Raw genomic sequence first — 22,507 nt, forward strand, 5'->3', positions numbered from 1 at the left:
GGGCAGGTTTTACTTCTAGCCCTGTCCATGATTCATTATGGTAACAGGGATAGTTCTAGACCTAAAAAGAATGGAGGAAAGAGACCTGATTTTGGCCCTTGACATTTTATAGAGGTAAGAGAACCTGTGAAGTGTTTGTCTTTCCCAGATGACATGAGAACCAGAACTGTGTGCCCAGTCAGGAGAGTATCCTCTGCTTACTGGCTCAGCTGTCCCTGGAGAGTGATCAAACTCCTCCTAAAAAATTACCCATGGGGATACTTGAATTAAAATGCCTTTGCTGTGGGCAAGAATTATGCAGGCTAAGTGTAAAAGAATGATGCAGGCTAAATGTAAATGGTTAGGAAGTGAATAATTAGCCAAAACTATCTTTGGGCATCTGTCTGACCTTAAAGCCCCGAGATCCAAACACTCCTTTCTAGCCCCATAATAGGGCACTGATTGCCACTGCATTTTGTGATTAAAATATCAAAAGCTGCCTCTTTTTTCCCTGTGATCTCATATCTACTGAAAACCTCAGAACAGAGCTTGTGCAGCATCAGGGGCTGTAGGCCAGACAGAGCAATACAATGCGGGTAACTCTGATGGTTTTGTGTTGTTGCTTTCCAGTAATCTTGCTTCAAAATTATTTAAAGAATTTTTTTTTTTGCTGCTGCTATGAAGCAGTCCAGAGGAGAAGTGTTTCTCTCAGTTTGTGACTTTTCACCTGGCTTAAACAAATTTGAGTAATCCAGTAGGAAATTCGTGGTTTAAATGGAAATCAGAAGCAGAACATCACAGTGGTTCTGCTGGAAATTGGACGTAGCCCTTTGAAACTCAAGAGAAAAAGGGAAGTTGATTTTACTGACCAAGTTTCATTATTTAATGCAAATGTGCTCCTATGTGAGCATAATCAAATCTAACCTGTATGCTCGCATATTTTTCCCGTGTCTAGAAGAGGAAAGGAAAAATGATCAGAAGTGCAAAGAAATGCTTCTGTGCTTACAAAGATTGAAGAGATTTAGACAGAAGACAGAGAAGAGAGAAATAATGAGACAATAGCTGGTTTATACATCAGTGAAATGATTGATGAAGTACAAGCAGCTGAATTTACAGCGGGTTATTTCAGCATAACCTTTGCCATGAATGAAAATCAGTTGAATACCAGCCAGGAGATGGGTAGGCAGGCAGCAGGAAGGGAGAACTTTAGAGTGAAAAGAATGAACACTGTGCTTCTGTAGGAGTGCTTAAAACCCATTGTTTCATAGAAAACTTTGATGTTCCTCCTTTGCCTCCCTGAGGGTGTCTTCTGGTGGTGTCCTGCTGTCAGGAAAAGACAGGAAATTAAAAATAGAGGAAAAAGGTACAAAAGATGGGGGAGGAAGAGAGAGGAAAATGAAAGGGGTGGGAAAAGGAGACCTGTAACATCTTGCATCATTTACATCACGAATTTCTGAGAATAACTCAAATAAGGCTTAGCAGTTTTCTGCAAATCCCCTTTTAACATCAGTAATATTCTTGTCAGATCTGCTTGATGTTTTCTCTGGAAAGTAAAATTTTCTCACTGGGAAAGGCATGCACTGTACTAGGGTTGGCTAAAACAATGATCTCACCATTTACTTATCTGATCAGACAGCCATGCTTTGTTCTTGGAGTAGCCTGGCTATTTGGGAGAAATTACCCTGAGAGCAGGTGGTCTGCTTTATCAAATTATCTTTCTGTAGTGAAGTATGTGCTAATCATCACATTGAAATACTAAGTGATTAGCAACATGGAGACCTTAAGCAATTTGTCATCAGTACAGAACTCATTTGAGAAGTTACATATAAATAGTTGTATCCAATAATCTCTGATTTTATCACATCTGATTTAATGAAATATGGGTTATGATCTGCTGCTCTTTAATTAAATGGAAAATCCATCATGAATTATGAAGTTGGGTTTCAACACATATGAACAGTAAATTGTTAACTGTCTGAAAAGCATATTCCCATATGTTCAAAAGTAAAAGGAAGCATAATAGTAAAATTTAGTTATTGTCAATATTTTAAGGATCATGGTAGAGGGAAACTTGAAAATTATATTCTATAGAAATTCCCAGTATTTTAGAAATTAGGTCATGCTGGTCTGTTTGGAAGGGACGAGAAAAGAAGAAAATATTTTCAAATAGTTTTCTGTAGTATTGTATTAAACTTAATTTGAAATATAAGTACATGAACATCAAGAAACTAAAAAATGTGCCTAAAAGCAGCAAGCTTTCTAGAGGGGAAAAGACATGGCATTGTAAACTGGCTTTTCCCTTTATATTGCAGTCAAAGTTAATTGAATGTTTGTCCCTGAAGGCCTTTACTCTGTTCCTTTTCTATTTTTTTTTTTAATGCAGGGATGTAGCAATAGACACCGTGAAGACAGGAATGGGAGGAAAAGCTGGGAATAAAGGGGCAGTGAGCATTCGTTTTCAGTTTTATAGCACCAGTTTCTGCTTTATATGCAGTCACTTGACTGCTGGGCAGACTCAGGTGAAAGAGAGGAATGAAGATTATAAAGAAATCACACAGAAACTCAGCTTCCCAATGGTAAGTGTAGATGTATTTGTGCTAAAAGTATTGGAGATAAAGGTGGTATCTTTACATCATGAAAGCTGGTCTCAGGCTGTCTTTGATACAGGTCATCAAAGAAGGCATCTCAGTACCATGAAAGAAAATGTTAGTAAATAAATAAATAAATAGGGAAGCATGTTTCACAGAAGAGTAGATACTACCCAATGTGGCACTTGCTTTACAAAAGTACTAATCCTTTCAAAAACCAGAGTTGCTCCAGTGCTTGAAAAGTCCTTGGCTTTGAGCAGTTAAGCTCTAGATGACCCATGTTGGAGCTGGAGAGCGATATTGATAGCTCTTGTTGGCTCTAGTGAGTGAGAATTCCTGAAAGACCATCCATGCCATTCAGTGCAGCAGTGCCTTGGCTGCTTCTGGTTGGGTATGATGGATCAGTTCTTGGGCACTGGCATGGTACCCTCTGTTCCCTTCCTTTCGTCCTCCTGAATGTGTCACTCTCAAGGAACTGCTGGCTTCTCTCAGAGCATGGCAATAGGCACCACTGGTCTGCATGAATAACTTTTCCCCTAAATTGTGTCAGATCAGTCACCCTAGTGTTTTAATTCCAGCTTGTCTCCTCAGGCCAGTTGATAACCCATGGGATTTGGTGGCAGGGCTTCTTTGCTGCCCTTAATGTTGACTGCTTTAATTTCCACAATACCTTCTTTCTTGGGCCTCTCTGTAAAGGCCTAAGCCAGGACGGGATTGGTTGAGTTTGTGTATTCTGGTTAGTCAGCAAAAAATGGCATTTAGGTTGCAAAGCATAAAATTTTACCTTCCTGTTGTTTGTAAGGTTTAGAGGCTTGGCACGAGCAGCATCTCAATCAGTTGGTTTATGTCGGAGCTAATAGTGACAGACTGGACGTCCTGCAAAGAGGATCTGTTCCAAATGGCCGTAAAGTTGTGCTTATGGGAGTTTTTTCTTCTAACTCGTTAACTATTTGGTGTCCTTTACACTTAGAGCAGCTGAAGGTTCCTTGTGTGTATAATGCATATAAAGAGTGCCCTCTAGTGCTGTGACAGCCACAGCCTGGAACGTTTCCCTTATGAATCTCTGGTGTTTAGAGGCTTATTCCTGTGCCGGGAAGGAAGAAAAAAAAAAAGACTGGTTAGAGGATAGGATGCTAAATTTAGAACTGGAGTGAATTTTCATTGACGTTTGATTTCAATACCTTTACAAAACTGTGACGTGCACGTAAGATCGAATTTGGAGGTTGTTCTTACTCAGGAGCTTGTTGCTAAATTTGCCTTGGTACCAGAAACACATTTTGTGTTATATTTAGAATATGCAAATACATGCATGTGAAATGTGTTAGGGAAACAAACATATTTTGAATATTCATGAGAGACAAATTGTGAATATAAAGCTAGGATCCAGCTTAGACATACCTTCAGGAAAGAGGGGTCAGAGTCTGACGTTATTGTTTACAAAATTCAGCTCAGTGGGGTGCCAAAGCCAGAGAAGGAACCATTCTATTTTAACACAAAATGAATTTTGACAAATAAATTGTGACAAGTAGGTCCAGTATTTAGTAAGTCAGAGAGACGAATGCTCCATTTCAGTGCATTTTAAAGGTGTTTTCATGAATGTGATTTAACATTAACAGTATTCTGTACCTCAAAACTAGGGGCAGAACATGTTCTCCCATGACTATGTCTTCTGGTGTGGTGATTTTAACTATCGCATTGATCTAACGTATGAAGAAGTCTTTTATTTTCTCAAACGTCAAGACTGGAAGACACTTCTGGAATTTGATCAACTACAGCAGCAAAAATCCAGTGGAAAAGTAAGGCAATGTGTCTCATTTTCTTGAATAACTGCATGTTGGCTGGGTCTTTCTTATTCCTTGAGAGAGTAAAGAGGTTGCATTTCAGACCCTTGTTTGTAGCACTTGAATGCAGCAATTGGTTCAAAAATGAGAGCATTGTGGGGAAGTTGATACATCACAGTGGCACCTTTCTCATCTGTAACTTAAAGAGATGTTCTTTATTTAATTAGATTTTTAAAGACTTCCATGAAGGGACTATTAATTTTGGACCAACATATAAATACGATGTTGGCTCGGAGGCTTATGATACAAGTGATAAGTGCAGAACCCCGGCATGGACTGACAGAGTGCTTTGGTGGAGAAAGAAACTGCCCTTTGAAAAAACAGGTGTGTAGAATCCTTCTTTATCTGAAAGTTGTGTTAGAATTCACCTAGAACCCATTAAAGGGGGCTTAATCTACTGAATGGTGCTTTACTCATGCAGATGTTCTTTCAGCTTCACTGGATTAAGTGCCAGAGATAGAGAAGGCCCTTTTTTCTTGAGGGTGTGTGAGCAAAGGCTTTATGCTGCAGGTGCTGGGAGCTCACTAAGGAACTGAAAACAGCCCAGCTGTAGTAGTACAGAAATAATTCTGTTGTTTTTCAACAGAATCATTAGTCCACATGAAGTTTCTGTGTTATAATGGCTAGATAGTTAAAACTGCACTTCTCAGTAGATGTAGAAACAGTTTTCCGTAACTTCTTCTGTACTGGTAATTCTTAGGAGTATTTCTGCTAGTTTATAGAATTGAGGAGGTTTCATTCATTAGTCCTTATAAAGTACTTTGAATTCATGAGTGGCCGACACAACAGAAAGGCCATTTTCACTTGTTATTCAAAAGTTGCAGTTAAGAAATAAAAAGTATTTCTTTGCATATCAAGAGATAGTTCACATAATCATTCTTTTAGTCTGCAGGAATATCTATCCCCCAGTGTTTCTAAAATTTGAATAAATTCATATTAGGAGTGTAATTGCTGGAGAGTTAATTTGATCTGTGCCTGCAGATGTGGTTTTTCACATGCCTGGAAATTTCTGCTTGGAATCTAAGTCATACCATGACTATGTTAAGTGTAAAAACTACAAAGCAAAACTGGGGCAGTGAAAGAGTGCATGTCATCACGATACAGTTATTCCCTCTTATCGAAGGAATGAAAAACAAATTAAAATGAGGAGCCTAAACCATTGATAGAGATGCAGTCCAGGGAAGAAAAGCTGTATGAGATATAATAAGGAAGTTAAAATAGCCCTCTTGTGTAGGTCTGCCCCAGCTGGCTCACATGGGTCCATAACTGCCTGGTACATTCCCAGCCCTGCACAGCTTTCTTAGTCTGCTGCCAGAGTTCCTCTCCTTTAGTGCTGGTGGCAAGGCTCTTCTGCCTCTCAGCTCTTATTGTGTTGCATCTTGTTGTTGCCATAGGCTAAATTACTGCTTGCTTTATGAGAAGAAAGTGTAGCCCCAGTGTGAGTGACTAGGACAAAATGCCATATTCCATATTAACTCATTTTCAGCTTCACAGGAAAGAGGGACAGAGTTATCCATTCAGTCAAACAGTGACCCAAAAACTTCCTTGTTACTAACAACAATAGAATACCTCACTCTAGTGTCATGTCTGGAGCACTTTCTGTACCTTAAGGGTTGCAATGGAATAATTTGGAGGTTGGATTTTTGTGGGTTTGGTTTCTCATATCTCTTGTATATTATTCCTCCAATCCCTGTCTAATACTCAGATTTACAAAATAGTTTCCAAGTGCAATATCTGGTTTTCTGCTCAGTGTTGAAGTAGGAGGTAAAATACTAATATGACTCTATCAACCCTTGTTGTACAGATAATTAATTGGGTGACATTCTGGTCAACAATTTTGCAGGTGTCTTACTCTACTGATCAGCTGTCTCAGTTTCACTCCCAGTCCTTTCTCTTTTTTTTCCTTCTAGTCCCTAATTTGTAAATCTTGTAGGATACAAGCTCTTCTTTGAATGATATATATGTAAGAATTAAAGAACCCCCACTGCCACTAGTAGGGTCTATGGAGAGCTTCCTAATAAAATAGTGTTTAACTGCTACTAAAACTCGATTTGAGTGAGTTTTAAATTATGTTTTGTGCTGCATAGCTGGAGAGATCAATCTTCTGGACAGTGATCTGAGTGCTGATACTAAAGTCAGGCATACCTGGACTCCTGGAGCCTTGATGTACTATGGGAGAGCAGAGCTGCAAGCATCTGACCACAGGTAACTAAATAATCAGAGAGAGTTTAAAATGTGCCAGCTTAAAATGTGTCATGCTAAATTACACCTTCAGATCAAGGGACTAAGTCTGATTAAAACAGGAATTACACCTTTATTCCATGTCCAGTATCTGCTTCATGGGTCTTTTCCTCTCATGGTGAGTTCTATACTAGAGTGGCAAGTATCTAAAGTCATGTATTTATTTTTCCTGCATGGCGATTGCAGCTAGGGTTGGATAAGTTGCAGCAAGAGGTATAGAAAACAGAGCTTTCTGTTATTTGGTTTGAAAAGCTCTGTTACCTAAGGAAGCTGCTCTGATGGATTTCCACTCAGCTTGCTGCAGGAGAGGAGGAGGTTGGGACTGTGTAGCCTGAAGAGGTGTAAGCCAGGCCACACAGGGACAAGTTTGGCCTCTTCACTCAAGTACTCAAGTGTGGGGCTTCTGTGCCTCCTTTAAAATGGGAAAAGGTAGAAAAATCAAAGGCCAGTGTTTCTGGTCAATCTATATAATTGACTTCTCTTTAGGGATGTGAATGACCTATCTTTGATAAAATTGTTCTCCACTTCTGAGAAAAAAATTCTGAGATAAATACACTTTAAAAGGTCCCTTATATTCAGAATATTTCCCTCACCCCTTGCATGCTTTGTGGAAATGCTACAATATTGCTCCTCCTAGCAATGCTCAGTGACCCCAGTAGCGGTCTGGGTGCTCCTGGTGGTGCTCTTGCATGCCAGGACTGTTGTGTGTTCCTCTAGCAGTGAAGGAACTTGCCTCTTGCAATCAATTTCTCTGTGTCAAGGCTCTGACATTGCTATGTTCTGCAAAGCGCAGCGGAGCTGCTGCTCTCATTATGTAGGACCCTGAGGATGGGATCTGTGAAACATGACTGTTATACATGCTTTTCTATTTCAGCAAACTTGACTCCAAAAGCTGCTTTTTAATTACAGTCAGCAGCTTTACTTTCCCAAGGTTTGTGCTAGAAAAAGGGCATAGCTGTATCTTTGTGACATATGGAAATGCATTATGATTCACAATGCTTATGGAAATAGTTAATGCTTCCTATACATTTTTCCCCTCTGTTATCCCTTTCTAGCCCTGCTGTTGTTGCTTTCATGTGTTCTGGTAATGTGTATTCAAGAGCCAGGACTATTGCAAGTAGAAGGCAGCAATTTCGACACAGTTGTAAGAGCAGCTGTCCCAGTCACTGATCTGTGTGTATATGCAGGTGAAAATCTGAGAGTGTGGATTGCACCCACTGAGATGAGATGAGTTCTACTCTTTCAGCCAGCTCTCTCAATTTTATTCATATCTAACACACAGAGAAGTATTTTGTAAGAAATGGCTCAAGAAGCAAGTTTGCAGTGTTGGCTGCTTTAGTGTAATGAAGTGGCACATATTTGTACATGACAATATTATTCATCTAGAATAACTTGTCCTTAGTTTTTATAAGAAGATATGTGGCCTTGTCTAACAGAAAATCATATATTTCTGTATATATTAATAATATATAATAACATAATATATTTAGATGTTTGGGGCCACAGCTGTTTGATAATGAGTGAAGAATCCTGAAATTTTGGTCTGTAGGTTTGCCATAAGTGCTTCATACAATTGTTATTTCAAGTCACTTATGGTGTGTCTTCAGTTACATTCAGCTAATGCAGGACTGGGAAATATAGTTAATAGTGCTCAAGACATGATGTTAACCACTGCAGAAAAAATGAATCTTACCTGTTCTCCTTCTTTATATAGATTTTAATTTTATATAAGCAGTTCTTATTTTTAAATAAGTATTTTTCCTTTGTTTTGTGTAGGCCAGTGTTAGCTATTGTAGAAGTGGAAGTTCAGGAGGTTAATGAAGCTGCCCGTGACAGTGTTTTCCGAGAAGTGTCATCTTTCCAGGGACCACTGGATGCCACAGTAGTGGTGAATCTGCTGTCACCAACACCTGAAGAGAAAAATGAATTTCCTGAAGACCTGCGTACAGAGCTTATGCAGATGTTTGAGGATTATGGCACTGTTGTTCTGGTCAGGTGAGTGTGTCATGTGAAATGGCATGGCATCTATTAAAAACCACAGGCTGTCCTGACAGAGTTAACTTTGTATTGGAAAATTGGTATGTTGAATTCCTTTACTGCACTTTCAGTTCTCCATTAGAAATTGAATGCAAGTGTTTTGAATATCTTACACCTCTCAACAACCTTTTAAAGAAGTAATCCAGCAGGTCTCTTGTCTGACTGGAAGAGAATTTTATTCAGTACAATGCCATAAAAGCAGAGACTTTGATGTAAATCATCATCTTTAGATTCAGGCCTCATTTCCAAGCATTGCTGCTTCTGGTGGATCCTTGGGCCCTGCTTCACCTCCTCTGGGGGGGGTCTGCTCTCTTCCACCACTCTTTCACACTTGGCAGGAATTCCTGGCTGGCTCTCCTTCCTGTTGGGGGTCATTTTGCTTGTTTGTTAACAGTACAGCTTCTCACAGAGCTATCACCCACTGGGTTTGAGAGGGAGAGTGTGATACCTTCTGGCAGAGCAGCTTTATTTCATTCTGATTGATTCTCTACAGGGCTCCAGCACAGCTGTGAGACTTCTGTTTTGAGAAATACAGGCAAAAGACCTAACAGTGACCTCTGGGAAACGCTGCCAAAAACTTGTTCATGTTTATTTGATTCATTTGTTAGTGCAGAAAGCTGATGACCTGTTATTGTGTAGTTTTATGAAGTACTGATATAAACTGAGGGTTCCAAAGCAGCTGTTCAGGAAAAACAGCACCACCTTGCTTGTAAATTAAAGGAGCAAGAAAAGAACATGTTTTGGTGGATTGTTCTTGGTTTATTTTGTTTTTAATTGCTTTAGATCTTGTTGGAATACTACTCTGGGAACATCACATGTCATCTGAGGTGTAGGATATACAAAACCACAGAAGTTAGTCCAGAGGGAGTGTAACTATTGGGCTGGGTATCCTGCCAACAGCTACTGAGATGTTTGTCCTGCTGTTCCAGGGGTGATCCAGAAAAGGGCAGGGTGCTGGGGTCACACAGGGAGGATTGGAGAGAAAAGGAGCCCAGGTGGGATTCATAGACAACCTGTTCCTCCTCAAAAAATAGACCTGTGAATGAAAATACAACTAAGACCAACTGCATAGCATCGCATATGTATCCTGTATATAGATCTATATGGTAGATTTCTATCATGCTAGCCTTCAAAGGATTTTATGCAATGGTGAAATAAAATGTTTTTTCTCCTCTGCCTTTTTTCATTAGGATCTGTGGAGGTCAAATGCTGGTGACATTTGCAGACAGCAAGTCAGCTCTTCGTGTTATGGATATAGATGGTGCCAAAGTAAGCCTTTCTCAAACCTATAATAATAATAATTTCATAACAAATTTCTCAAAAGTGGTTGCTTAGAGTGAAGTACTTGAGTTTCTACCTAAATCAAGTAGCATTATTTCAAAGAGTTAGTGCTCATGAAGTCCTTTACTTTCACATCTGCTGAGGCAATTAATGCAGTACTTTAGTGTCAGGATGGCATGAGGTGACTTTTCATGGATCCCAAGCAGTGCTTAGGATTTGGCCTCTGACACCTGTGCAGAACACAGACTTGTTCATGGTTGTGGCTGCTTGAAGCAGTTCTCCTGACATTCTGTGTGACTTCATACTGTTGCCAAAGAATCCTCATGATTGTGGTTTGGAGATTTTTTGTTTCTTCAGTATCAAATAGGCTCCTTCTGCTAAGCTGTAACAACATGATTCATTGGCTTCCATGGCAAATCCAGCATTAGCAGTAGGAGTTTACCTTTACATCCCCTGCTTTTCCTTCCCACACACATACTCTACAAATCATCGACCCCCTGTTGAAAAAACTGTTTGTGACTGCCCTGTAAACTTAATACTGAAGTAATGGACTTTAACTCTCATTCTTCTTTCATATTTGCAGTTTTATCTTCTAATTTGACTCCTGCTATTGATGTAATTTCAAGCATAGACTGAAACACAGTTGTGTGCACACAGTATGTGAAGGTGCTGGGAATCTGAGTTGGGAACTTTTAAACTGATTTTCCTGTCAAAGCTGCTGGCTTGTCTGCATTTCATCCTAAATGTCATAGAGCAACACACATAAGCAGCTGAAGTCCTAATGTGTTTGAAAATACACCTTCCACGTACATCACATATGAGATTTTTCTGGTCAGTCTCCTTACAGGTAGCAGTAGATACAAAACTCATGTGTGTTTCAAAGCTGCTGACTCAAAACCAGCACCCTCTCATGCCAATACTGCTATTCCAGTGTTGTTTTGACAATATTTGATGTATCACCTGTTCCTCTAGTGTTTCCCAAAAGCAGCAGTAGTGCTTTTGAGTGAAGCTCATTTTCTTTCAAGAATATTTTTACAGTCTGCAAACTTGGTGGTGGGGGTAAGAAGATTCTGAACAGGCTGACAGAACTTGATTATTCTGTTCAAGCATTCTTGTTTTTTGAAGGTTCTTGGCAAAGGGAAACAGTTCTTTCTGTGCTTAGGTTAGAGGCAGAACAGTGAAGATCCAGCCCAAGACTAAGGACTGGCTAAAGGGCCTGCAGGAGGAAATTGCTCGAAAACGGGACAGCGTTGTCCCCATGTCCCCCACGGCAAACTCCCACCTTCTGGAAGAAAATTTTGACTTCTCAAGTTTGGACTATGAGTCAGAAGGTAAACAACATGCTTCTAAGCTAAGTAGTGAGAAATTGCTCTGTTGACTTTAGTTGCACAGAGTCAGTGCAGGACAGTATGAGTGTTAATGGTACCTTAATTTGTAATGAAGCCACACTTCTTAAAAAGACAACTGTAATTAAAGCCATGACCTGGCTGTGCCTGGGCACAGAACTGTTACTTAGATTATCCTGTCAATTCAGTGTTATATGTTAGCAAATTCAATATATGATACAGCTGTCTGTAGAGAGACACTGCAATGAAACACATGGCATGGTTACACAAGAATCTTGCCCGACCTATATATTAAATTATTAAATTAACTGATAGTATAGATTAATTAATTGAGAGTGTAGAGAGACAGAGAATGCCTTTTCTCATTAATTCTTTGTTATCTAATATTTTAATCCAGGTGATATAGAGGATGATGATGATTATTTAGAGGATGCTCTGTGTCAACACCTAGCAGCAGACACAGCAGAAGATACACATTGTGCATCCACAGCTCTTTCAAACAAATCTGGACAAACCCCCCGCCTGTATAAAGGTAAAGTATCCACCTTCCTTAAGGTAAGACCTGAAGGATTGTTGTTTGTTCTCCTGTTGTATGTATTTCCCTGTTCATTTATATTTTCATTCTAGGTTCTCCTGTAATACCTATTCATGCTCAACTCCCCTTGAGTTAGTGACTGTAGTTGAGGTCCTCAGGCATAACAGCAATACAAATGATGAAATTCATGATGATTCTCCTTCTCTCTAGGCTAGGGCAAGGCAGGAAAGCTGAAAAATGCTTTTCTAGACAGAGGAAATTAAATCTTTTTATCCATTTGGTGTTGTTTGGCACCAGAACATACAACAAAAAAATTGCATGCTGTTTTCTTATTAGTGAGGGCCAAAGCAAAATCAAACCAGAAGAATCCTGCTGATTCAGTGATGGGCTCAACTCTGTCCTTTGAGCAGTAGCAGTGGCAGAAGAGTTAGCTGTAAGCTGGGAGGTTGCTGTGTTCAAATTATTTCAGAGGCCTGAAGTTTCTCCTTTGTTCCCATTTGATTTATTCCTGAAGGAGTCGAGGTTCATAAAATATATATACATATCATAATAATTCTTTAGGTACTTCATGAATGTGGAGCCTTTTTCCTCAGTTACCTGGCTTGTTTGCACATTATTGTGAAGTGACTTGGTAAAAAGAAGATAAAGCTGTGGAGAGAAAACTGATAAAAACTGAGGCAGGAATGAGCCAAGCCAGTCTTACAATGGCATGTGATCAGGACGTGCTTGAGTGGCCGAGCATTGACAGGCTGGGATATGTATTAAACACCTGATTGTGACAGCAGTGATTCAGTAGCTGTCATTCTGCACTCTCTCAGAAGTGCTTTGTCTTCTGACATAAAAGTGAAAACTTTTAATACCCTCAAAGGTTGAGTCAGAAGTAGAGTTCAAAAAGATTAAATGAAATTCATACACTTACACAGACAGATTTTCCAAACAGAGTGATTTATGGCTTTCTTGCCCACCTTAAGTCATAGGCTGGGTTCAGTGTGGCCAGACCCACAAGCCTATCCCTGAGTAAAGGAGTGATCAGTCATTATTAAATACTGTGAAGTCAATCACTTTGTATTATAGGGTGCCTTGCCCTCAAATCACCTCTGGCTTATTGTGTGATGATTCATTAAGCCACAGAGAATTGCAGTGAATCTTGTCACTCACACTAACTCTTCTCCACAAAAAATATCACAAAGTAAATAGAGGTAATGGAGTATAGTTTGAAGGAGGTCAGGGAGGGGTCATGGTCTCATATAACTCAAAATATGATCTATTCAATTAATCTTGAAGTGTCTGCAATTTCAGATTCCTCCATAAGCTCCCAATTCTGCCTGAAAACCTTCTAATTGAAGGTATGATGATTGTGTAGCTGGTGGTAGGCACGGATAGAAAACAGTGGCAGGCACAATAGTGTGTGTGTGTTTCTGAGGTCAGGGAAGGGCACAGCTTCACGAAACTGATGTCCCTGCCAGCAGCCTTTCAGGGATGGAATTGAGTGGTAATGGCTGGCTTTTGTTGTGTTCAGTTTTACTGCCAGAACTTCAAACCGTGCCTCCAGGTGCCTGCATGACTCCTCGGATCCTGCTGATGAGCCCAAATCTGCAGCTTAGAAGTACTGAAAATGCAGAGAGCACGGGAGGGCGGGCTGGGCAGACCACGGGCTCTGTCTCTGTGGCTGCCATCTGCTGCTGAGTGGGAGCAGGAAGCTGTGAGGCAGCTCGTGATCCCCTGCAGAGCACAGTTCTCCGAAAAACAAGGGTTTGTTTACAAATGCCTGAAGTGTAAGAGACTGCTGCTGCATAATTCCTTCCCCATCTCTCCAAAACACAGGGACAAAACTAAACCCAGTGGATCTTGGAGCTCTAAAGAACAAGAGTTGCATAGCTGGGCAGCCATGGCAGGGTGAGAGGGCTGAAATCAAAGTCCACACTATAGCAGATGGAGAAGAATAAAGCAATCCATCCTTCACCCCTCTCCAGCTGTCAGAAAGGCTTAGGTGGGATGAAAGACTGAGTAATTAGTGATGTAAGGTGCGGCCAAGAGCCATCAGATTGAGGCAGCTGTACCTTTTAGGAGATGTTGCTGGAAAGCAGAGATGTCATGATTGAACTGTTCAGACAGATTTTTCTCTGATATAAAAACAGTTCTCCTGTGCAAGAAGAGGTGCCTGATCCTCAAATGGAATTCCTGTGTTTGGGATGGAAAGCAAGGAATTCACCATGACTAGCCATGACAGTTTGAATGGGAGCAGGTTGCCACTCAGAATCTAACAAGGTGCCCAATAACCCTGGAATGGGATGCAGGCATTCTTTGTGTTGGTGCAAACAGCTAATAAATGGTGGAAAGGGAGAGAGAGAGAGAAGCATTTGACAAAAGGGGAGATGTTTCCTCCAGTGGGAGCAGGCAGACACTGGGGGAGAGCAAAAATGTGAATGGAGCTGTCGTGTTGCTGCGAGACCTGGCTGAGGCTTGCCACTCATGGTCACCTCTCTCCTGATCTCTCAGAGCTGGTGTGCCTCACCCAGAGTGTATCTAACACAGACACTTGCTAAATGTCCCTAGATGATGCAGACCTCGCTGATTTGAAGCGGGAGCTGGAGGCCAGCGGGGAACGCAGCCGCCGCATTCCCAGCAGGTCTCTGTCCATCCCTACCCGGCCTCGGCCACTGCAGCCGCCACAGAGGCCTCCCCCTCCCGGTGAGTTGAACTCTCTCCAATGTGGTGCTGGCCCCAGCTGAACAGCTTTAGCCTGCCCTGTCTGGGTGACAAAGAAGGTCATACCTTGTTCTGAAATGTCAGGTTGTCGAGGGACTTGGACTTGCTTCCCAGCCAGTTTCAGCCTGAGTATTACTGCTATTAGTAATGGGAGAAGTTGGTCTTCAGGAGGACAGACACTCTGCAAAAGAAATGTCTTTAGTAAGGATAGAATAGCCAATATGTTTCATACTAGCTCAGGTTAGTAAGTTGAGCAGCCAGTTTGTGGCAATAAAGATAATTGGTATTTATGCCTGCTGACTTCTGCAGTCACTGAGTGTTTTCTTGCTGTTTTTTGGATTCTGAATTAATTGTAATCAGAATTTTAAAAACCTTTGACAAAATACTTATTTTGGACAGTTTTTGTCCTTTTCTTCTTCCCAAGCAATTCTTATGTTTATGAAAGAAATACAAAGTGGATTATGATTTTCAGTGAGGCACAAGGGGAAGTGATGCTTTTTACCTTAGCTCTGCCCCCCTGAGATGCCATCCAGAGCTGTGCTGCTCCTGTTTTTATGGCTACTTCTGGATGAAAGCTGATTGCTAGATGAGCATAATCACCTTTGCCTCCTGTATTAGACAAGCTATACATCATGTTTTTCTTGCAGCCCAAAATTCTCTCTCTTGTGTACATTTTCCAGACTCAAATTAGAAGTTCTGTGATGCTCACCTGATAGAAGATGAGTTCTTTAGGATTATTCCCATTCATTTTTGAGTCTGTTTCATAGAAGTGCCAACATTGCTATGTGTATTTCTGTGCCTAGAATGCAATGGTAATGCTCAGCTGAGGTTATATAATTAATTAAATGAAAGAAAGACTAACTACAAAACTGCTTCCTGAAACAGTTCAAGATTTTGAGAGGGTGATGGAATGCACATTGGTTTTGCTCCATTGCAGATAAAATTTTGTACTGGCTCTTGAATGTAAAAAGCCATTTTTTATTCCTCTTCCAGCTGGAACATCAGGCAAAAAGTCCCCCTCAGATGGTTCCCTCTCTCCAGGAAGCCATTCCACCTGCTCCATCCTGGCAACAGCAAAGCTGCTTCCCGGAGCCCCTCAGCAGCCAGTGAGTCAGTCCTGCTGCCCAGCACGGCCCCTTGGCACTGGCCTGTTCCCTCCCATCCACACTGAGAATCACTGCAGGATGCTCCTGTCACACCAGGAAGGAAGTCCATCACATGCCTGAGCTGAAAATGCCAAGATAACTTCTTGTACTGTAATACTAAACTGTAGGCCCTGTTAGGCAGCACAAAAACATTAAAAAATGAACAGGAGTTAGGAAGGCCTAAGAGGGAGAGAGAGAATGAGTGGTGTAAGACCAGGGCATTGTTGCTGCTTTCTGACAGATGCTAACTTGAATTTTTAACACTATCATCGTATGGTTTAATTGTTTTCTCACCTCTGTTTTGGTGAGCCATGCTAGTGCCCAGAATGCAGGAAAAGTCTTGACCACTGCCAGCAAGGCTGTTAGTCCCCTGAGGAGACCAAGACCAGAATGTGGAAATGCCTCCTCACTCCTGCCTTGATGGATGAGGATCCTAATGCCTTGCACAAGGGATGGCTGAGGGACCAGCTGTGGCACTCAGGCACTGCCCTTCTGTCAGCTGCCAACAAAGATGTACCATTCGCTAAAAGATTCCCATGTCTTTAGTATTTATAGATCACTGAATGGCCATTTGCAAAAACAGAATTTCACAGGTGCATGAGCTTAGCTGTAAAATTAGAGGTGTACAAGAAAAATCAGTTTTCTCAAGATGATTTTCTCCTTTTTTTTTTTAAAGCCCAAAGTCCGGACTGGAATAAGCAAACCTTACAACGTCAAGCAGATCAAAACCACCACAGCTGAGGAAGCAGAAGAAGCTATTAGATGTCTTATGGAGGCCAAAGGAGGTAAGCACAGCTTTCTAACTGACTTCTAAAAATCCTTAAATAAAGAAAAATGTAGGTGTATTCATCTCACCATAGCCCAGATGCACATATTCCTATTCAGAATTTCACCTGAATACATTCTTGCAAAATTGTATGTGGTATTCTCTGTCAGTTCTAATAACATTAACCTTTTTTCAAAATTATTAAAATTTTATTTTTTGTTGTAGAAACTGCTACTAGTAGAACCTTGGGTTATTTATGCCCAGATTTAGTCAGAAAAATTAAAATATGAAGATGGAGTTTTACTAAACTGATGGTGCCTGTGTTAGCTCAGAGTTGCATAAAGGATATTTGCTGCTCTATTTACTGAATGCTCACTATTCCAAGCAGAACTACAGAGCAAATGCAGCTCTAGGAGGAATAACCTGGATTCTCTTCACATTTGGACAGCAAGTACAGCTGTAACCTAGATAAAAGCTTGCACTACTTCAGCTTGAATAGCTAAGCTAAAAGGCTACTCTGTGTTTAGGCTCTCTGTGTAGTCCCTGGAGGAGAGCTTCTTGCAAGGGCAAGTTAAGGCACAAAACTACCTTAGGTACTGTGAATGTACCCCCCAGGGTTGCATGCAGTCTTTCTGCTGATGCTGTATGAATGAAAATGGCTACCTGAGTTTGCAAGGCTCTCAGTTTAGGAGAAAACCACCCCTCTTCATTGATACATTCATTCTAGAATGAATACAATCTGCAATAATCCCATTTATTCAGAAATATCAAAAAGGCATCTTGATGTTTGTTCCTCAGTGCTGTTCATTTAATTTTGAAATCAGATTTATTCTCCATTGATTTTGAAATTCAGATTCATTTGGTGTGGGTAAGAAAACTATTCTGGTCAGCATCACTTCCAGTCCCTTGTACAGTACCACCAGTTGGCATTTACAGTTCTTTCTAAAACACTCTACAAGATGCACTTGGTATCATTAACTTGGTTTTCCAGATAATGGCAAAAGGATGCTCAGAGCTTGAGCCCAGTACTCCTGAGCCCCCAGCCTGTGTTTTATCCACCTGGCCAAATGGTGGCACAGCACTGCTGGTTTGGCATGAAATTATTTCAGACAGGGAAGTTTTCCCCTAACAGCCTCTTACAGATGTTACAGGATTGCAAAGCTCTGTGCTTAGTTCCAAAACCTGAGCTGGCCCTATAGGCATGAACATTTTGGGAGACATGGTTGTGAAAGAAATTATCTTGAATCTATGTTCTGATCAGGCTGAGATACCATTTTTGCTTTTCAGGAGTACAGGAAGATGCAGTAAAGCCTGTTCCAACCAGAAACCAAACTTCCTGCAAACCTGAGGCTCTTCCCAGCATCACAAAGTCAGCTGCAGGAGCGGTGCCTGTGCCTCATCGTCCACCACCCAAAGTTCCAACTCCAAAGAAGCCAGTGCCCCTGCAAAGGACAGGAGCCAAGGGGGAAAATGTAAGAGAGTGGCAGCAAAATGCACCCAGCCTGCATTACACAGTGTGAATGAATGATGGAGGTTGGAACCAGTGGGAATGACTGGTTGTTTTTTACAGGAAGTCCTGTCAAGTCAGCAGGTGCTGGGATAATATTGTGTATTATAGTGACAAAGGCATAAAAATGCAAGAAAGATTGGAAAGAAAGCCATGTGCAGCTTTTCTATTTGTCAGTCCATTATCTTGTTGTTCTTCTGGTTTGTCTAAACCTTGTCAGGATTTAAGACTCATTTGTTCTTTATCAGAGTCTCTAATTTTGACCATGAGTGGTCTGCTCTGTAAGGATTTGAGGCAGCTTCTTCATCAGTTCTGTGTCCTGTGTCCTTTCTTGCTTTTCTTACACACCTTGTAATGGGATTCAGCCTTTCAGTTTGAATTCTGGAGTCTACTCAAGAGTTCATGTTCTCAAAAATACAAAGCTGTAGGTGTTTAGGTTTTAATGTATGCCAGGTCTCTACAATGGAGACAATAGTTCACCTCTAGACCTGCTAAAATGATTATCTAATTTGTAAAGCAGTTTGAGCACAAGAAGAAAGACAAATACAGCATTTATATTCTTCCTTTGACAGAATCTCTGCTAAAGAAGTTCTCTTCTAAATTGTTAGGGTTCCTGCCTTACCTTCCTTTGGTAAAGGCATTCACCCCTTCTCTATAATGGACTTTGTGCTCTCTTTACTTAACAGATTCACCAAAAATCCCAACCCAGACAGCACAGTCTATGCCGAGGATCGTCAGTGTGTTTTGTTTAGGTAGTCACCATTCCCAAGTCACTCTTGAAAGGTGCTGAGACGGATTGCTATTTTGGTGTTAGTTATGTGGGAGCTTCTGCAGGAATAGATCTATTTCAGGTTGACTGCCCTGGAATTCCACTCCTTCCTCCATCTGAGGGAGGTCAGATGGGAGGTGTGTACTTGAAAAACTCTACCCAATCCCCCTCTACCACAGTCAAATGCAGGCAACTTAACAGCACATAGGAAGAAGTGGCAAGGGATATGTCCAGCATGAGATACTGACTAAATATTTTGCCTGCATTAAAAAGCCTGTACATTATCTTTTAATACTATGCAAGATTAATAAAGAATTTAAATGCTTTCATTCAGTCACACAGAGTGTGAGAAATCTGAAGCAATCTTTGCCCTCCTAGGCTGAGCTGGGCTTGTTATTTATATACTTTTAAATCGTAGATGTATGCTAGACTGGACTTTGAGACCTTATTTTTATCTTCAGTTGCCAGCATCAATAAGACAGGACACAGCCCTTAATGCATTTATGGGGTTAGCTTAAGCGAATTGTCCTTCAACCTTATCTATCCAAATAAGCTACACCTAAAGGCATGGGCCTCCCTATGCAATCTTGCTTAAGTAATATTAGTCAGCAGAGAGATGGAACAAATAAATAACTCCTCAGAACTGTGTTAATTTGGCCCAGAGCAAAAATTCTAACCTGCAAAGGGACATGGTTAGAAGGAGCTGTGACTGAACAGGCTGTAGGGTCCTGGTCCTTCACTAGCTCTCTGAAGGTGAGTGCAAGGTGCAATGCATGAGCCCAGAGCCCAGCAGGTACAGTGGAGCGCTGTGCTGTCAAGCCTCCTCTTTGTAGTGCTTTTTTTTTCCTTCCAGGACTGTCAGCTGTTCTTAGTAATGCTGTCAATTAGACTTGCACCAGTAGTGACTCAGAGTTTAAGGTCCCTTTTTGTTCTCACATTTCTTCTTCTATTTCCTCCTCAGGCCATGTCTCCAGAAGACCAATTCGACCAACAGACAGCACAGTCTCCTTTTGGCTTGCTAGAGCCCCATCTAGATGCTGGAGATATTCTTAGACCAACCAAGATCACTCCAATCCCTAAACCCAGAACACAAGCTGGGAAGCCTCAAGAGAGCAGGGGGAGCAGTGAAAGGCAGCCCCTGTCAGCAAGCACAGCTGAGGCCATTGTGCTGCCTCCCCAGAACGCTCCCTTTGCCCCAAAGGTGCCACCACGAAGGAAGAAGTCGGCTCCTGCAGCTTTTCATCTCCAAGTTCTCCAGGACAGCCCCCTTTTCAGTGGGTCAGTGTATAACTCCAACAACAACAACAACCCTGGCTCCTGCCCCCAGACTCATGGCCCCGCTCACTCGGCTCCCACAGCCTCGGCCAGCCCCACAAACAGCACAACTCAGCCCTTGGCCCCCAGTGCTGCAGAACTGATGGGGAAGCTCCAGGGCCCTTCTGCACCAGCAGGCCAGCATCCACAACAACTGGGTACCGGCTCCTTGCCAGAGAACACCAATCTTCTGGACCTGGACATTCATTCTTCCTTCCCTCTTTCCACACAGGCACCGTCAGCTACTTCTCCAGCACACACTTCAGAAAATTTAAATCACCCCAATGTGAAAGATTTCAGTCACTGGGTTACATTTAGTGATGACGAAGACAGCAGTGCAGTGGCAGACGGGTTCAACAAACTGCTCGTCTTACAACAAAACAAAAATACCTTAAAGAAAACAAATACTGACTTAGAGTTGTAAAATTTTACTCCCTTAGGGTTCCAAAAGAAATCATAATTATGATGCAAAATTTTAAGAAAAAATCTTTTTTATATTTAATGAAATAGATCATCTGTCCATGCTACATTTCATTTTCACATTTAAAGATACGGCCCCTGGAGGGAAGTATATGAAGTACATACAACCTAACATTACCTACAGCTCATCTGAAAACTTCCTTATTCTAAGTTATTTCTTTTTATTAATCCATCTTAAGATGTTTTATTTCATTTCAGGTACAAATCATATGCAAGAACATGTAATGATGTACGGAAAAAAGACATTTAAAAAAAACCCAACATTTTCCTTTGGAATATATATTTTAATCAATTTCTGTTGTTTGAAATAAAGCATCCTTACTTCGAAGAGTTCATCTGCCAGTTATTCTGGAACAAACATCCCAAGGAGGAATGTACACCAGTATAACAACAAGAGCAGTAACACTGGTATTGCTCTGCTGCAAGTTTCCAAAACTCACCCTGGTTTTTGTTCCCAAGCCCATGACCAATAGCACACTTTGAAAGGAAGTGTAAAGAGATGCTATAGGCTGCTTGTGCATTGTCCGTGCAGATCCTGAGGAAATATGGGAATGGTTGAGACCAGCTGATGCCACAGGTGTTGGCATGGGCATGTCTTATGCTAAAGGCAGTTCAGCAGTTCAGGAGTTGTGTCCCTGTTCCCACTCTCTTCACAAGCAAATGCCACGTGGGTCTTCTGTTTCCACAGCGCAGATGAGGAGCGAGCTGGTCCTTTCTGCCTTGCCTGTGGGGCAGAACTGTGCACGATGGATGCCATTTGTGCAAAGCAGGCAGCTAATAACCAGATTGCAACTTGTCATGGTAACTTGTTAAGAGAAGCATCAAGATCTTTCATTAATAAAGGAACAAGAACATTTTTAAGCAGGTGGTGAAGCTGAAAAAACAACTAATTTTCAAAAAAATTTTTAAGATGTATTAAAAAAGTTGAGGTTTTTTTCCTTTTTCTGCAGGAAAATTAATTAGCTTGTTCTGAGCTTCCCAAACACTGGGAATGCAGCCATTTTCTTCCTCACAATGCCTACCTGTTTCTCTGCCACTGCCAGATTTTGAACGCAAGAGATCCTGTAAGAGAGGATGCTGCCTTTGAGCACCTGTCATCCTCCTCTGCTCTCTCGTTTGCCAGACACTTCAAAAAAACCCCCAGAACCTCCAAAGGCCAAGCCCATAAAGCCCAGTGCTAAGCTTCTCCTGTGCGTGTCAGCTTAACGTGGTTGCAGGCTGGTGAATAATATAAGATACTCATTTCCCTACAAGATGACACAAAGCCTTTGCCTCTTGGTCCTCCTCTTAAAAAATACAGTGAATATTTATGGGCACATCTCAGTATGAAACATTAGCAGTAAAAAAGAAAGAGTACGGTATATGATCACATCCAACATTTTCTGCAAAGATAATTAACAGCTCTAGGACAGCTAATTTACATGTTAATGAAAGTGTTAGCAGGAAAGCCAATTAAACTGGATTTATACAAGTCAAATAAAATCTGCTTTATTACTCTCCTTGAATAAGAGACGGATGTGGCCTTTAGCATTCTATCTGATGTCTGTGTCTGTGGCAAGCTGCCCACTGAAGGATGAATCCCGGCAGCTCGCTGCTTTATGCTATCAGTGACAGGAGATATTGCTCAGTCGCAGCAAATCAAGGCAAGGGGACAGACAGTCCAGCTGAAAAGGTTACAGCACAGAATGAAGAATCTCCTGTCCCAATAAATTACCTTCCACACTGGTGCCCAACGTCCCAGCCAAGTGTTTTCTCAGAGGCAGGAGCTTGTGACCTGCTTGTGATCTGGTTCTAGTTTCAATGGTCAGAGGAAGCAAAGCAGAGCCAGACTTGCTCCATGTTTGGGAAATCACTATGGAAAACTCAGACTGCAGGAGGCAGTGACTCTTTCCTTCTCATCTGGGATTAAGCCAGATGCAAAAAGAGGCCAAGTAACCTGAACCCTTACTACCTGATGTCCCCAACCAGG

The 22,507-nt window shown here is 41.4% G+C and overlaps 1 protein-coding gene across 4 annotated transcripts in view; it reads left to right on the top strand.

The window, feature by feature from the left end:
• Positions 1–20,866, top strand: part of SYNJ2 (synaptojanin 2) — a 64,972-nt gene extending 44,106 nt beyond the window's left edge. For 3 of the 4 annotated variants that reach the window (XM_063151356.1, XM_063151358.1, XM_063151359.1), the window contains 13 exons: positions 2,363–2,555; positions 4,205–4,363; positions 4,576–4,732; positions 6,496–6,613; positions 8,426–8,644; positions 9,877–9,955; positions 11,130–11,298; positions 11,711–11,845; positions 14,405–14,539; positions 15,551–15,663; positions 16,379–16,487; positions 17,756–17,940; positions 19,706–20,866. In XM_063151356.1, the coding sequence (XP_063007426.1) occupies positions 2,363–2,555; positions 4,205–4,363; positions 4,576–4,732; positions 6,496–6,613; positions 8,426–8,644; positions 9,877–9,955; positions 11,130–11,298; positions 11,711–11,845; positions 14,405–14,539; positions 15,551–15,663; positions 16,379–16,487; positions 17,756–17,940; positions 19,706–20,482 (2,548 nt within the window). In that variant the 3' untranslated portion in view covers positions 20,483–20,866. The remainder of the gene's footprint in view (positions 1–2,362; positions 2,556–4,204; positions 4,364–4,575; positions 4,733–6,495; positions 6,614–8,425; positions 8,645–9,876; positions 9,956–11,129; positions 11,299–11,710; positions 11,846–14,404; positions 14,540–15,550; positions 15,664–16,378; positions 16,488–17,755; positions 17,941–19,705) is intronic. The other variant, XM_063151357.1, reaches the window with a different exon arrangement.
• The last annotated feature ends 1,641 nt before the right edge of the window (positions 20,867–22,507 follow it).

This window comes from Melospiza melodia, chromosome 3 (genome assembly GCF_035770615.1).
Source record: "Melospiza melodia melodia isolate bMelMel2 chromosome 3, bMelMel2.pri, whole genome shotgun sequence".
In the NCBI taxonomy this organism is placed as follows: domain Eukaryota; kingdom Metazoa; phylum Chordata; class Aves; order Passeriformes; family Passerellidae; genus Melospiza; species Melospiza melodia.